Source organism: Vicugna pacos, chromosome 15, assembly GCF_048564905.1.
Source record: "Vicugna pacos chromosome 15, VicPac4, whole genome shotgun sequence".
Classification (NCBI taxonomy): domain Eukaryota; kingdom Metazoa; phylum Chordata; class Mammalia; order Artiodactyla; family Camelidae; genus Vicugna; species Vicugna pacos.
The window spans coordinates 10,577,941-10,594,660 of record NC_133001.1 but is presented as its reverse complement, the minus strand read 5'-3'; the positions used below and the strand labels follow the sequence as shown (position 1 = coordinate 10,594,660).

General features: G+C 44.9%; 1 protein-coding gene across 3 annotated transcripts in view; it reads left to right on the top strand.

Annotated features, from left to right (window-relative positions):
* The window catches only part of ARHGAP25 (Rho GTPase activating protein 25), an 85,016-nt gene that overhangs the window by 44,437 nt on the left and 23,859 nt on the right, over window positions 1-16,720 (top strand). For 2 of the 3 annotated variants that reach the window (XM_015237055.3, XM_072937609.1), the window contains exons 3-4: window positions 3,388-3,475; window positions 7,639-7,755. In XM_015237055.3, coding sequence (XP_015092541.2) covers window positions 3,388-3,475; window positions 7,639-7,755 — 205 coding nt within the window. Of the gene's footprint in view, window positions 1-3,387; window positions 3,476-7,638; window positions 7,756-14,465; window positions 14,731-16,720 lie in introns of those variants that run through there. The other variant, XM_072937610.1, reaches the window with a different exon arrangement.

The following is a 16,720-nucleotide window of genomic DNA, read 5'->3' as shown; positions in this document are numbered from 1 at the left end:
CTTGTTTGGAAAAAAAGAAGCAGTTAACAACAGAGGATGACGTATATGCTAATTCCATTCTTGAGGGAAAAAAAATCCTGAATCTGTAATCTACGGGAAAAGACGTGTAAAGAAACACACAGAAGGGTTAACTGTATTTATTTCTGAGGACTGGAGTTACATACAACTTTTAATTTTCCTCTTTCTCTATGACTAAACGATAAATTAGGTGCAAATTTAAAGAGAACACAAATACACCCTGATCCCTAAACAACTCAAAAAAAAAAATACCCCAATAATCTTGCAGCAATCACATGAAAAAGACCTTCGTATCTACTGATGGTGTGTGCATTTGCTGCAGCCTTTCTAGAGAACAATTTGGCCAGATTTCTAAGAGTCAGAAAAGATCGTTTTGGTTTTATGAAACTCTCCCAAAGAATAAGATAAATGCAGTGCTATGTGTAATGAGAAATTTTGGACCAAATGTCTGACAGAGGAGAATGATTAAATAAGTTATAGACGCTTGTAATATGCCCTCCTAGGGAAGCTTGGGGTTTGATAGAAGGCAGTCTGTGCATTTTTCTCTCTGAGTTCTCAGAAAGGTCTGTCCAGCTCTAACAGCATAATGCCCTGTAAGTCCGTGACCTCGCTTTCTATGTAACTCATTCCAGTTGTCCCATTGTCTCATCTGCTTTCTGTGAAATTACCACGGATAGTTGTCTCCCAGGGGCATGCAGGGAAATATTTCACAAATGGCCCTCTGGTAGGCGAGCTGATTCTTTTCTTTTCTTTTATAGCTATATGAGATGGCAGATGTTCACCAAACTTATTGTGGTGCTCATTTCATGACGGATGTGGGTCAAATTGTTGTACTGGGCATCTGTGCTTGTGTGTGTGTGTGTGTTTCACTGAAGTATATTCAGTTACAATGTGTCAATTTCTGGTGCACAGCATAATGTTTCAGTCATACAAGATTCATTTTCATATTCTTTTTCATTAAAGGTTATGTTACTGTAAGATATTGAATATAGTTCCTGTGCTATTCAGAAGAAATTTGTTTTTTTTAATCTATTTTTATATACAGTGGTTAACCTTTCCAAATCTCAAACTCCCAATTTACCCCTTCCCACTCCCTTTCCCCCAAATAACCATAAGATTGTTTACTATGTCTGCTAGTCTGTTTCTGTTTTTTAGATGAGTTCATTAGTGTCTTCTTTTAAATTTTTTTAGATTCCACATATGAGTGATATCATATGGTATTTTTCTTTCTCTTTCTGGCTTACTTCACTTAGAATGACATTCTCCAGGTCCATCCACATTGGTGCAAATGGAATTATTTTATTCTTTTTTATGGTTGAGTAGTATTCTACTGTGTAAATATACCACAGCTTCTTTATCCAGTCATCTGTCGATGGACATTTAGGTTGTTTCCATGTCTTTGCTATCGTATATACTGCTGCTATGAACATTGGGGTGCATGTATCTTTTTGAATTAGAGTTCCCTCCAGATATATGCCCAGGAGTGGGATTGCTGGATCATATGGTCAGTCTATTTTTAGTTTTTTGAGGAATCTCCATACTGTTTTCCATAATGGCTGTATCAAACTGCATTCTCTACTGGGGATCTTTAAGTTGGACAATGCAGTATGTTAATTGTATTTCAGGGGGACTGCAAGAAAAAAAAAGGAAAAATAATTAGAAAGTGATGAATTCTAAGTATTACTACCTTTATTTTTAATATAAAATATTTCTTTGTAAGTTTATATAACAGTTAATAATAGCTTTGAGTTATGGCACCAGAATAAAGCGCCATGTTGTTTTTTAGACAGGAGGGAGCGTTACCTGGTAGAAAGAGAAAGAAAGTGTAATCTCAGAGGTACGTGCCTCTCCTAGGTACCTCTCTAAATTATTATTTGATAGTTTCATCACTAAATAGTAAAAATAAAATACAAAATATGTGAATACCCTTTACTGAACAGTTACTAGGTGCCAGGCTCTGTGCTAAATGTCCTCAATATACTATCCAGCAGCAAACTCAGGGTTTTTTTTTTTTTAAGAGGCTATTGATATTATTTAAAGATAGGACCATGTAAGTAGAGGTTACTTTTAAGTAATAAAATTAGAGAAGTGTAGACGGATATTTTTTCTTTTCTCTTGTCCTCCTCCCCCTCCTCCTCTTCCCCTTTCTCCCCTACCTCTTCCTCTTCTTCTTTTTCTTCTGCTCATTTTCGTACTCAGTCTTCGACATTTTCATTTCCAGACCCTCCAGAAACTTTTATTCTTTCAGGCTTCTGAGCTGATCTGAGAGTTCCTTAAGACTCTCACCTTCATAGCTTCTCTGTTGATTGTTTGTTCTAGAATTAAGACATGCGTGTTTCCTCAGCCCAGAATCAGGCACACTAGCTCCAACAGCCAGTGAGATGTAAATTATGAGTAACTAACTCCAGGACAAATTGACTGTGTCACTTAGACTTTCAAAGTGCTGGTTTTCTCATCTGCAAAGTGGGAGTGACCGTCTTGCCAGGCTTCTGATTCGGGGCTGTGTGAGCACTCAGGCGACGTGGCATGTGACAGTGCCCTGACAGCGGTGAAGCACTGAGCACACCCACGGTGCAGGTGACCTGCTCTTCTGATAACATATTCTTGTGTCAGGTTACAGATTCCACCCTCCCGCTCCCTCCCTGCCGTGAATCCATGGTCCTTCTCCCTACTACAGGGGACATTAAGCTGACGGGTCCCAGCACCTCTGCTGTGATGGTGACGATCACAGGCTTTGAATGCACTTCTGGGATGAATTACCATTCTGCCGCTTTACTTGTTGTGTGATGTTGGGCAAATTACAGAGCCATTCTGATCCCGTTTCTTCCCTTGTAAATGTGTGTCACAATACCTCACTTGGAGGATTATTGAAAAGACTGAGGGAATAATATGCATTCAAGGTGCTTAGCAAAGGGACAGACACCTGGAGTGTGCTTCTCAGAAGCTCTTGCTGCTGCCAAGACCATATCCCCTTGATGAATCTGTGGTTCAGTCCTCAGTGCCCCCCTCTGGCAGCCGGGCCAGTGGTATGGTCCTCCCAGGTCTTGGCATTGCCGCCACAGAGATCAGGTGTCCGGTTCAGCCAGGAAGTCCGGTCCTTGGAGAAGTAGGAAGAGGCAGGTGATGATGACGGCACCCTCTCAGCTCATTCTCAGGTCAGGACCTTGTTCTTGTCTCTTTGGGCACCTGGCTTGCTCTCAGGTAGCTGCCACTGAATTTGACCAAGGTCTGAATTCGAGACTGTGATGCTAGCTTTCCATCTGCCCCCTCCCCTGTCCCATCATGATCCTGTCTGTCCTCCAACCTGATTTCAGTTCATAAGTGATCACATTTCTCCTTATCTTAAAGGCTTCACTTTTGATCTTTCAGGGCTGCATGTATCTGCCCGGATGTACAGTCAAGGAGATCGCCACAAACCCAGAAGAAGCGGGGAAGTTTGTCTTTGAGGTCATTCCAGGTAAGTGATGAAAGGCGGGCTAGACGTGCCTTCCATCCCATTTTACTTCTGATCCCAGAAGTCTAAGTTCCGTGAGTCTGTCAACCAACTAGCCAACCAACCTAGTAAGAACGCACACTAGTTCTGCATAGACTTGATGAACTTATACAAGTTCATTAACTAGCATATGATCTAAGTGGATGTGCATCCAGTTCCACCTTATAAGCATTTCACAAGCGCCTGCTTGGAGCCAGATATCCACTAGGCACTGGGATACTGATCTGAAAGTCCATCATCCCTGCTCGCTGCAAGGAGCTCCGCTTTGAAGTTGAGTGGAACAAAGAAATTAACAGTATAAATGGAACCGTGTGAAATCACCATGTTGTTGAGTCACAAATGGTTGACAGTCAACAGTCGTAAATGGCTCAACGAGACCTAATAAGAAATGACACCTCCGACTTACTGAGCGCTTACCACGTGTCAGGTGCCATAATTCACCAGTTGCACAGGTTAGCAGCTCACGGGAGGGTGCCTTTTCCTAATCAGGGATTACCTTCCTTGAATGCATTTGGGGGAAGGGGGAGGTTTGTCTCAGTTTGTCTCAAGGGGAGTTGGCTCGTGTTTGTGTACGTCTATCATACTGAGGCTGCTTCTCCCTGTCTCTTGCTCCTTCACCAGTCCCCTGGGACTGCTGGTCTGGCTGTGTCGCCAGGCTGCTGACACAGCAGGGGAGACCACAAGTCCCCTCAGTGTCCCCTTCCTTTAACTCCCTTCTTACCACTCACACAAGGCAGCTATGTGCATAAGAAACCTGGTGGAGAAGACAGTACAGCAGAGAGGCAGATGTACCCAGTCTGGAGCCAGCCTGCCCGGGTCCACGTCCTGGCCCTGCCACTTACTACGTGTGTCACTGTGATCAAGTCATTTAATTTCTCTCTGCCTCTGTTTCTTCACCTGTGAAATGGGGACAATGATGATCATAGTAAGGATTAAGTGATGAAATATACATGAAACACTTGGTACAGTGCCTGGTATGTATTTAGTGCCATGTTAATTGTTTAATATTTTGAGAATAACTATAGGAAATTATGTAGAACCCAATTCTAAAACTGGCTATGCCATTTATACAAAACAAAGAAAAACATTTTTTTAAGTTCAGCTCTTCCTCAATGGCCCCCTTATGAACACCCCTTTGCTTTTTATCTGAAGGTCTACCCATCTCTTATCCTCTTTAGAGGAAAAGCCTACTTTCCCAGTCTCTTTGTTTGGAGACATCTCCACCCCTTTCTTTCTTCTATTCCTAGGATCCCTTCCCCAGCACAACTCGTGGGATGCAACCACCCATGATAGCACATGTCCCAAAGCCTGAATTTTCAATCTAGTGTGAACCTACTGAGAGCGCCCATGGCAAATTCACTGTGGGCTTTGCACCAAAAGTCTGGTACCCTTGAAGGTTGCTAGGCTAGGGTAGGATGAAGATTTATCCTCTGATTATCACTCACACTTGCAGCTGTCTCCCAGGCTGCCGGGGGAATTCTTGAACAGATTCACAAATGCGTGAGTGTACGCACCCACACTCATCTCGTTAAGGACAAACAACAATTCTAAAGCCGCAGTAAGGTAGGGAACCATTTTCCTAAAGACGCCATCGTTCCTGAGGCTTCACTCAACTTAAAACGAGACAGCCCTTTATGTTACAGTGTCGAGAACTTCCAGTTCCTCTTTTTGTCATCCTCTCGTGCAAGAAGGTTCTCAGGGACTAATGCTGTCTTCGTTTATCTGTGGAGCAGAAAGGATGCGAGAGCCCTATTCTGTTTTAGAGGGATGTTGTGATTCCTGTGGGATTCTTTTGTTTTGCCCTGAGCACGCTTCACTGCCCATTTTACTTCTGGAAATACCCAGCTCTCAGAATGTTCCTGAATGGCCAGGGCTTTGATGGACTGACCCTTCTGGCAAGAGGAGCTGATGACCCAATGATAAGATGGATTCAGAAGCAAGTTGTCCCAAAGCATAAAAGAAGCTAAGGCTGAGTGATCATAAGACAGGATCAAGAGACTAGAAACAAAGGAAATTTGAAAATATGTTGTTGCTATGCAAGAAAATACAGGTTTGGGCACAACTGGGCAGTTAGAACAGACTCTTTTTTTTTAGCTTTTTAAAATTAAAGTATAGTTGATGTACAATATTATGTAAATTATAGGTGTACAATACCGTGATTCACAATTATTAAAGGTTGTACTGCATTTAGTTATTATAAAATATTGGCTGTATTCCCCATGTGTACAATATATCCTTGTAGCTTATTTTATACCTAGTACCCCTAATCCCCTACCCTTATATTGCCTCTTCCCTCTTTTCCTCTCCCCACTGGCAACCACTAGCTTGTTCTCTATGTCTATGAGTCTGCTTCTTCTGCATTATATTCACTAATTTGTTGTATTTTTAAGTTCCACATATAAGTGATATCAATAGTATTTGTCCTTCTCTGTCTGACTTATTTCATTTAGCATAATACCCTCCAAGTCCATCCATGTTGCTGCAAATGGCAAATTTTCATTCTTTTTCGTGGCTGAGTAGTATTCCGTTATGTTATATACTACGTCTTCTTTGTCCATTCATCCACTGTTGGATACGTAGGTGTCTTCCATGTCTTGGCTATTGTAAATAGTGCTGGTATGAACAATAGGGTGTGTGTATCTTTTTGAATTAGTGTTTTTGTTTTTCTTTGAATACATACTCAGGAGTGGAATTGCTGGGTCATATGGTACTAGAACAGGCTCTTTGAAGGAATTGTCCTGTTATTGTGAGAAGAATGGGGTTGATGTCTCCTAAAGGAATTTGAAGTTTAATAGCATCCTGTAATTGAAAGGGATTGCTATTAATTTCTTGTCCTTCCTAAGACCTATGTTTTTTTCCACTTGAAATTCTTTTTTTTCTTTTCTTCCAGTTTTATTGAGATATAATTGACATGTCCCATTTTTATAAGTTTAAGGTATATGACATGTTAATTTGATTTACTTACATAATGAAAATGATAATTGCTATAGAGTCAGCTAACATCTCCATCATTGCCAATATTTTTAAAAATTGAATTATAGTTGATTTACAATGCTGTGTTAATTTCTGGTGGACAGCATAGTGATTCAGTTATACATACATGTATATATATTCCTTTTCACATTCTTTTCCATTATAGGCCATTACAAAGTATTGAATATAGTTCCCTGTGCTATACAGTAGGACCTTGTTTATCTATTTTACATATAGTAGGTAGTATCTGCAAATCCCAAACTCCCAATTTACCCCTCCCCACCCCCTTTCCCTTTGGTAACCATAAGTTTGTTTTCTATGTCTGCGAGCCCATCTCTGTTTTGTAAATAAGTTCATTTGTGCTAAGACTTATGTTTGATGCTCTCTTTCTCCCTCCCTTCTCCTCTCTTCCAATTTTTCTCTATTTGTCACTTTCTCTCATTCTTTCTTAGTCTCCTGTCTCCACTCTCCTGCCTTGTCATTTCCTCCACCCTTTTGTCCACTTGATAACATCGAGCCAGGAGGTACTACAGATGTCTGTCTGTAATCTCGGGTTTAAAGTGCAAATGGTAAAAAAAAAAAAGTCCTAACAAACTTCATTTGTCCATCAACTCTGCCTGCCGTTTGCAGGCAGGAGAGCAGTCATCTTGAACAGGAGGTGCCGATTCGTGAGAAAGGCACACGTATGCTCACTGTCCCTCCCTCCTGAATTGCTGGTCCCTTCCTCACCCCCACAGCTGAGCTCAGGGGTAGCTCAGGAAAGTATCCATGGCTGATGTGATGGACTGAAGTTTCAAACTTATACAGGCTGAGCCTGTCTTCTCTGGTACTGACACTGCCCCTGAAACTTCCTCTTAATTTTCTGTAGGAAGTGGCTTTCGTTCTCCATGGGAGTAGATCTCAGCCCAAATCATCCCAACTGCAAACCACTGAGTTCAATGATTTGTCTATAGAATTAATTAGAGCTTCAGCAAAAACAGTAAAAGTGCGTAGATACTCAGTTCTGCTGAGGATGAGTAGATGATGCTTTTGTGTTATTTGACTGGTTGTTTAAATGGACCAAAGAAGCAATCCAGGTTTGGCTTCCCTTCGCTTCCCCTTGCTCTGGCCCCAGACCACTGGCAGACCTTCACTGGTGTTACTTTTTCCTCCAGCCTCATGTGACCAGAGTCGCACGGGACAGGACTCCTATGTCCTCATGGCCAGCTCCCAAGCGGAAATGGAGGAGTGGGTTAAATTCCTTAGGAGAGTCGCTGGCACACCCTCTGGAGGTAAGGACCCCTGCAGGCTTTCCTGGGCAGGTGTCGGTGACATCTCAGGGATGGGAAGGAAGTAGTTCCAGACATGATCTTTCCTCGAGTAGCGTTCAGAGAAGACCACCAGGGGATGACTCTGAGGCCATGCTCATTGCCAAGGCTCTAACTTCCCTCCCTGGGGAATCACAAACAGCTGATCCTAGATTAGCTGGAAGGACTGCAAGCCCTTTGCCCTCACCAGCAAATGTGTGTGATGCCCTGAAGCGGTCCTTTCTCCTCTCTGGACACAGTGCTCTCATCTGTAAAATGAATGGTCTGACCAGCTGATTCTGGTTCCCGGCAGCACTAACCTTCAGCAGTACCAGGAGCCTGCCCAGTGGTGCGGGGTGCGGAACCTAAGAGGGTTAATGGCAAGATCTGTGCTGGAAGCACAAGTTAGGCTGATGAGCACGGGACACCAAAGCTGCCATCTGGAATCAGGCAGTCCGCCTAGGGAGAGGTTCAGGAACTGTGTCTGGAGCCCTGCAGGTCTGCAACGAATGCTCAGTTGAACGCTTTTCTGGGTTACAAGCATTTGATCTTACAAGCTCAAGTTCGAGGTTACAAGTTCTCAAGTATTTGAGCTCTTTGAAAACACTGGTGTCGTGTCCACACTACAGGAGGGCTTCACCTATAAATAACTGATGTGAAAAAAAAATGAAATTAATGAACAGGTGAATCCAGTATGTGTTTTTTCCTTTCCCAAAAATAGGAAAGGACTGATGTAGATGAGATTTCAAGTGACCATTTTCCTTCAACATTTTAGGAACACACTGATTTGTGTCAACTCCAGGATAAATATGATTATTTATCAGCCAAGCTGCCTGTTATTTAGGAAATCATTTAGGGGAGCTTTTAAATGTTTCTTTGATTGCCCAGTAGTTTCTATCAAAAATTATGAGTACCTTAACAATTTTGTGGACATTTGAAAAAATATGGAAAATAATCACTTCTAAAACTATCAGAGACATTTTTATATTTTCCCTCCAGCTGGTGTTTATATATACACACACACACACACACACACACACACACACACTTTTTTTTTCCCCAGGATGACAAACATAAGATATATGCAATTTAATATTTTTTACTTTATAGCTTAATTTTCCCAAACGACTGTATAATCTTAGTTGATAAATTTCATCCCAATGATGTTAAGCAACAAAGAGGGATTTATTGGGCAGGAGCAGGAGCTACTCAAGGAAACCAAGGGCAGGAATTTCCAGGAGGATTTGAGGGACTGGGACCAAGAATTAACCAGCATGAGCTTATCCTGTCAGTTTCCCTGGGGCCACGTGGCTTCTCTTTCTCCCTCTACTTTCTCTGCCTGCATGCCTGTTTCTGTCAGTTAGCAGCCCTCTTGTACTCACGCCTGTCCCAAATACTGCTGTGCCAGCCCCAGCTTTCCTCTGTTTCTCCCTTGAGTACCAGCGGAGGCAGAATTCATCCTCCCCCGCCACCCCATTCCAAACTCCTGGCTCAGCTGGGGTCACCTACAGACCCAGGATATGGGGCTGGGAGGCGGTCCTGTGGCCTGTGACCTGCCCGGGGTTGGGGTGGGGGGGCTGCGGGAAAAGAAGTGACCTGGATGGGACGGCCAGACTCAAGAGCGCCTGCCTCTTACACACAGTGGCAAACAATTACAAAGAAGAGTTACATGGTTTCATTAACCCTTTCCCAGTTCCTAAGCACAGTATTTTTTGTGGTGCTGATCAGGCTGAGATGAGGTGTTTTTTTATTAAAGCTCCTGGATGGGCTGCTCAGCCTGGAGAGTCAGATCTGTGACTTCCCTTGTCACTTGAGATTGTGAAATTGATGGTTTCTGTCTTCCCTGGTCCAGTGCTTTAGGCTGTCTGTGTGGACAAGGGTGGTTGATGTTGTCTCATTACGTACCTGCTCTGAGTCAAAACGCTGTGGATGCGCTGTGACCAGCATCTGGGCCCTGTGTGATGCTCGGCTCAGCCTTGTCACGGTGAGCTGCTGCATCAGTCATAATCCACACGGGGATTTCTCTCTCCCTCACCCCACCTGGAGGCCACCACTGTCAGAAGCAAGTCAAGCATAAGTCCTGTCGGCAGAGGAAAGTCCGAGGAAGGAGAAATAAGAACAAAACACTATTTATGTATTCAAAGAGCAAGGTTTGGATCTGATGTGGCATTTCAGATGCTTTTAAAGCCTCTCATAGAACTAAAATGATAGATCTCAGAAGGAGAAGGCATTTTAAGACAGCAGAGTCCAACTTGAGGCCACGAGACAAGTCAGACATTTGTCTTTCCTGTTTGTAAAGAAACCTCAGCTCTAAAGAAGTAGGTGCCTCTGTAGGTGGCCCTCCTGTGCCAAGACATCATATTCCACTTGTAAAGTGCCTCTAATCTGGGTCTACGAAATCGGCCGGGCATGCCCCTGCAAACGTTGGAAAGTCACTGAGATATGTTGCTCTGCTGTCTTTCTCCAGCCCTTTGTAAATTTTCTATGACTTTTTACACCGAGAACCTACCCAGTTCTCATCACTATCACTACTGCCATCCTGGTTGAGGTGCCAGACTGTCTGTTCCAAATTGCAGCAGTGGTCTCCAAATACATCTCCACACATTCAGCCTTGCCTTCTTACAGTCTGTTTTCAATGGAGCAGAAGAGTAGATCTGTTAAAGCTGTCATATCAAGACCCTTCTCTGCTCATCACTGTCCAATGACCTCCTTTCTCTCTCAGAGGAATAGTCAGAAGCCTTAACAGTGACTAAGCGCACAATCTGCCCCCACCCCCAAGACCCCTCTGACTTTGTTTTCTAGAACCCTCTCCAGTGCTCATTTCACTCCAGCTTCACCAGCCTCCTTGCTCATCTCCAAATACCCTTGATACATTCCTGCCACAGGGCCTTTGCACTTGCTGCTTCCTCTGTTTGGAATCGTCCTTTCTTAGGTAGCTGTATGGCTTGGTCCCTTGCTTTCCTTGGTCTTTGCTCAAATATCACCTCAGTGAGCCTTCCTCTGATCATCCCACTTAACATTGAACCCCTTTCCCATCCTATCCCTTCTTTCCTCTCCATTTTTCTTTTTAGCACTTACCCACATCTAACATGCTAAATACTTGGCTCATTTGTTTTGTTCATAGTTGGTCTCCCCTGACTAGCATGAAAGCTTCAATCTACTCATCAGGATTCTTTTTGCCTCTGTTTTCTTCAGTGTTGTATCCCAGGATCTAAGCAGTGCCTGACGTAGAAGATGCTCAAGAAATATTTATTAAATGAATGCGGGGGAAAATGGCCTCCTCCTCCCATAGCGGTGCTATGTCCTACTCCCCTAGGCTCTCCTCTCTCTTAAATGAAGATGAGCTTCTCTGGGAAATCATTTCAGAAGTGGGTTGCTTCCCCTAGAATTATCTCCCTCCAAGCCTGTCAGTGGTGAGTTTTGGTGAAGCTCTTCATGGTTCGTAAACCCCTTAGAGAATCCAAAAAAAGCTATGGGAACTGCCCCCAGAAAATTATCTAGACAAACAATTTTGCATTCAACTGCAGTCCGTCTGTATGCCCCAGGTAATGGATCCCCACTCTAAGTTTTCGAAATGATTCTCACGACTATTCTGCAAGGCTGAGGCCTCTTCCTGCCCCAGTTTCTTTCCTGGCACCCTTTCTTTCTTGACAGGAAAGATGGCCCGCTGGTTTCCCACGACACACCCAGCTCCCTCCCCTTGGCTCCTCCTGCCCCGTAGCTGGCTCGGAACAGTCCTCTCACCTTGTCTGATTCTGGGATGTTGTGGAGGTGGGAGGAGGGGGTGAGGACTTCTCATACATCCAAGCAATTCTCAGACACCAGCTAGGTGTTCTACAATTTGACTCAGTTCTGACGCTGTCCACCCAGAGATAGCTTCAGATTTCACAGATTAGGGGCTCAGCCCCACAGGACTGCCTCCAACCACACACACTCTCCGTGTGCCTCTGGCAAGTCCTGATTATCGCCTGTGTGTCTGACCAACCAGCTCTAGACTGGATGTTCCAACGACCCTTCCTTGAGTTCAAATAATTTGCTAAAGGGGCTCACAGAACAGAGGAAACCAGTTTACTTACTAGATTACTGATTTATTATAAAGGACATAACTCAGGAACCTCCAGGTGGAAGAGATACACAGGGCAAGAAAGATCCACGTCCTGTCCCGGTGCCATCCTACCTGCATCTCCTTGTGTTCACCAACCCAGAAACTCTCTGAACGCAGCCTTTTGGGTCTCTCCGAAGGCTTCATCACATAGGCATGATGGATTAAATCACTGGCCATTGACTGCTGAACTCAATCGCCAGCCCCTCTCCCCTCCCTGGTGGGTGGGACTGAAAGTTCCAAACCAATAATCGTGTGGTTGATTCCCCTGGCAACCAGCCCCCATCCTTAGGTGGGATCCAAAAATTACCTCTTTAACATAACAAAAGACACTTTATCGCTCTCGGCACAGGAAATTCCAAGAGTTTTAGGATCTCCGTGCCAGGAAATGGGTGGAAGACCAAATATAATAGGGCTGATGCTAAGTCTCGGTGTTGCACCTTGGAGAGAAGCACTTTGGTGCCCTTTGGTGTTTGTTCCAGACTTTTCCTTCCTAGACAGCTAATTGATCTCTTGGTTTTGTTTTTTTTGTTTGTTTTTTTGTTTTTTTTAACTACCTTTTCCTAAGGGCCTAGCTGGAAAGGTTAGATTAAATTTTTCCCTGGAAGTTCCGGATGCATGTCTAGGTTTCCCCGATTTAAGTTGGAGAAAGAGAAGGAAGGCGGTCACATCCCAACTTCGGGTGAATTTTTTCCAGGCTCACAGATGCCCACATTCTCCAGACCACCCCCTCCTTTCCGTCCATGGGCTCTGCCTTCCCTGGATCTCCGCGTTGAAACCTGGTCTCTGGCCCATCCCTAGGGAGCTGAGAGCCACTTTGCAAATTGTGACTCAGTTGGGACCTGTTTTGCCCTCTCCCTCTGGAGGCTGGCCTGTGAGGTTTTCCTCAGGCCGTTGCTGGGCACAGAAACACAGGACTAAATTTCAAATAGTTCCGCTCCACCCTACCAGGTTGTTAAGTCCCTGGGGCAGGTCCCACGTTTAAGCGCCTTTTTGTGTTTGCCAGCACTAGGCTTGGAGTGTATGAATACTGAATTGTTCTGTGCCTCGGGTTCTTTTTTTCCTGATCATTTCTTAAGCCTCTGCAGCCTTCAGGGCGTGATTTCACAACCCCCAGCTCAGTGTAGCCTGTGGGAGTGCGCTGTCTCTGTGACTCATTGTTATTCCATGTGTCCAGTTCTTTCTCTCTAGCTAAACAGAACATTGTGGTGGGGGCAGGTCATTAAGTTTACCTATGTATTTTTAGAGGAGGTACTGGGGATTGAACCCAGGACCTTGTGTATGCTAAACATGCGCTCTACCACTCGAGCTATAATTCTTCCCCACCCCGGGGGGATGACTTTTGACTTATTTTCATTAATTCCCTCACCACCCTTCCCCTGAGATCCTAACATCAGCCAGCTACTTATTTATTCCTTTACTCAACAAATATTCCTTGAGCAGGTGTCATGTGCCAGCTCTGGGGGTTACAATAGTGAGAGAGAAAAGAGAGAAAAAAAGAAAAGGCAAAGCCTCTGCTCTCAAGGAGCTCACAGTCTAGTAGAAGATGCAGAAAGGAAGCAAAAAAACAGCCCCAAGGAAGACCATAAAATTATAGTGTTGAAAAGCACCATGAAGAATAAACTTGTGGTGTCAAGTGTGGAAAAAAACGTCTTTGTCAAGATGTTCAGAGCTTAAACTAGTGATGATTAAGCTTCAATCTGAAGCACCAGAAGAGGCCGACTAGGCAGAGAAGAGGGAAGAGGAATAATGTCTCAGTCAGAGGAATAGCACATGCAAAGGTCCTGGGGCAGTAAGGAGAATGGGCTCTGAGGTGTGAGGAAGATGAGAACAATAGAGAAAGCCTTGTTAAAGATGCCAGCCTTCATCCCTAAGGTGGCTTGGACCATGGTAGGGGTGGTAGAGATGGAGAAGTAAATAGGTTTGCATAACATTTCAGTGGTAACATTGCCAGGACATGGGAATGAATTTGACAGGGAAGGAGAATATGGTGACAAAGATGAGTCCTCCACTCCTGGCCTATGAGAGCATGGAGGGATGAATTCTTAGCTGGCAGCATTACACTGCGCAGGACTTTTCCTGGCTGTCCGTCCCTGCTCCTGCCTTCTCCCCCCAAGATGCTGAGAATCCATTTCAAGTCTCCTGGGCATGTCTAGTTGGCTTGCAGTACTCTTTGCTAAACCTTCTCAAAGGGAGGAGGAAATCATCTCCTTTATTCCCCCAGCAACCCACCTCCAAGAAGGCTCTGAAGGCTTGGCTGAGCCACGTGCAATTTAGTAATTTCCAGAGAAGGGTGGGCTGGCTTCATCAACGCTAAGTGAAATCCTGTGTTCCTGCCAGATGCTTTGATATATGGAGCAATGCTGGTAAGGGCTGTGTGTGGGTTTTTTTTTTTTTTTTTAAACCCACCTCCATGGTATTCCTTGAATGGCAGTTGACAATTAGCTGCTAAGTAAAAGGAGGCATTTATTTTTATTGCAAGCCTTGACAGCTTTATGTTCACTCTTTAAAAGCCAAGAGTCATGTGTGCAAAGGTGAGTGGGGAGGAGAAGTAGTGTGGGAAGGAGGAAGGGAGGGCCAGGGGCAGGTGCCGACAGATCCCAGGTTTCAGTGCCCGAGTCAGAACCTGAGCAGTATTCACAAGCATGTGCTGATCTGGAAGCAAGAGAGGATGGATCTTCCAGCCCGGGGAGGAGGGAAGGCCTGAGGCTGGCCCAGCAGAAACTACGATCCGCTGTCCCCCGCCATGCCTCATATTCCCAGGATGCCGCGGTGGGAACTGGGCTGCGGGTTTCCTGCCCTGGCACTGCTCTTTTGCTGGAATTTCAGGAGGAAAACCCCCAAGCTCCGAAAGAAAGGTATTTCTTTTCCCTTCTGTGAGTCCGTTCTCCCCTGACAAGACACTTCGCCCAGCTCCATTTCCCTCTCCTGTCTGGGCTGGGGATGCTCTCAGGACCAAGCCTCTGGGGACAAGGTCAATGTGGAGGGGGAGGGGCAGGGGGTGGGCTCTCGGCGACCTGGGCTGGACTGGAGGCTGGTGGGAGGGGCTCTTGTCCTGAATCCAGGAGTGCTTGAGTGACGATGGAGGAAGAGCCAGGTTAGAAAGGAGGGGACAGCTAATCTTTCTCCTTTCACTCACCCAAACCAGCACCATGTCCTGGGGTGTTCCAGCCAGTCTGAAGAGGGGACTTGAGAAGTTAAGGGTGGAGGATGTCTTCCGAGCAGAGACTGGGCAGCTACCCTCTTTCTCCCTCCCCTCGAGCCTTAAAGATGTCTGAAACTTCACCTGGACAATTTTATTCCACTGACTTTAAACATGAAAGATTAAAGCACTGATTTTAGAATCTCAGAGCAAATACCAACTTGGACAAATGCCTCATCTGAGTCTTGGTTTTCTCCTCTGTCAAATGGAACAATCATATCTACTTTGTAGGGTTCTTATGAGAACTAAAAGAGCGCATGCCTGAAAGCTTTTAGATAGGTAGTTTGCCATATAATTAGCTTAATTGATTAAATGTATTAATAATTATAATCATATCATATATTATAATTAATTAAGACTGTATCTGTGTAGATGGAAAAGAATCTGTTGATGGTGACAGGTCCAAAGTGATGAGTAGTTGTGAATGAATTGGGGGGGTGCTGGCAGAAGGTGGAAGGAGCAGTTGGGCAGGGGTTCCCTAAAGGACTGAGTGCAGGCTAGGAGGGCAGGGCACAGAAAACAGAGCCTGGGTTTTGCCTCTTGGTACCCTTGGGGTGGAAAATGGTCTTTGAGTATCTCCCACTCACTGTCTGCTGCTTCCCTCCTTCACTGGTCCTTTCCCTGGTTTCCTGGGACTTCTCCGGTCATCTATTCCCTGATATCTAGGCTATTTCATGTCCATCCACGATCAAAGGGTAGCAGTTAGGACCCGGAAGTCAGAGGAGGGTAGAACTCAGGACTGGGTCTTTGGAGTTCCAGGGATGTTTTGGGTTCCAAATTCCTCGTGTGTGATGTGAGATGAAGAATGACAAAGCCTGATCTAGACAGACTAAAGAAAGAGAGCGCCCTGTCCCTCATGGAAGAAGGAACCTGTAGGTCCTATGTCTTCAGAGCAGGCTATGGTCATTTCTTGTTGGTGGGAATAGCTCTGCCTGGTTTCTAGGCTGGAGATGGAAAGTTCAGAGTCTTCATCATGTGGGTGATATTTAAAGCCTTGAGGTTATGAAGTACATGCAGATGACGAAGGGTAAGTCTGGGACACTCCAGCCTTTGGACGACAGGTTGTAAGGAGGAATCATCTGAGGGGGCTGAGAATGAGAGGCCAGTGAGATAAACGGAGAAGCGAAAGCCACGGGAGAAATTGTCTAAGGAAGGAGGGGTGATTGGCTGCGTCGCATATGGCTGATGGAGCAGTTCAGATCAAGATCGAGAATTTGATCCCTGGATTTTAAAAATGTAAAGGCCATCGATCTCCTTGACACGTGCAAGTTTGGAGAAGTGCTGACTGGGGTACATTCAGGAGAGAAGGGACGGGGAGGAAGTCTACAAGAGAAGCAGTGATTTGGGAATGCTGCGGCAGTAGGGTGGGATGCGAGTGAGGCTGGAGAAGACCCTGGGGGAACTGTCATTGGATGCTGGACCTAAGGGAATAGAGGAGAGAGAGAAAGAAATGATGGAGATAGACATAGAGATAGAAAGAGAAATCAAGATTGGACCAGACACGCAGATTTCCAAGTCATGATGTTATGGGCGCTATCTAAATGCATGGAGTTGTGTGAACTTTTCCAAGGACAACGTCTAGAGTGAGAAGAAGCCTGAGGTGGATGGCTGGGAAATGACACACTGAAGGAGCAGGTGGAGGAAGG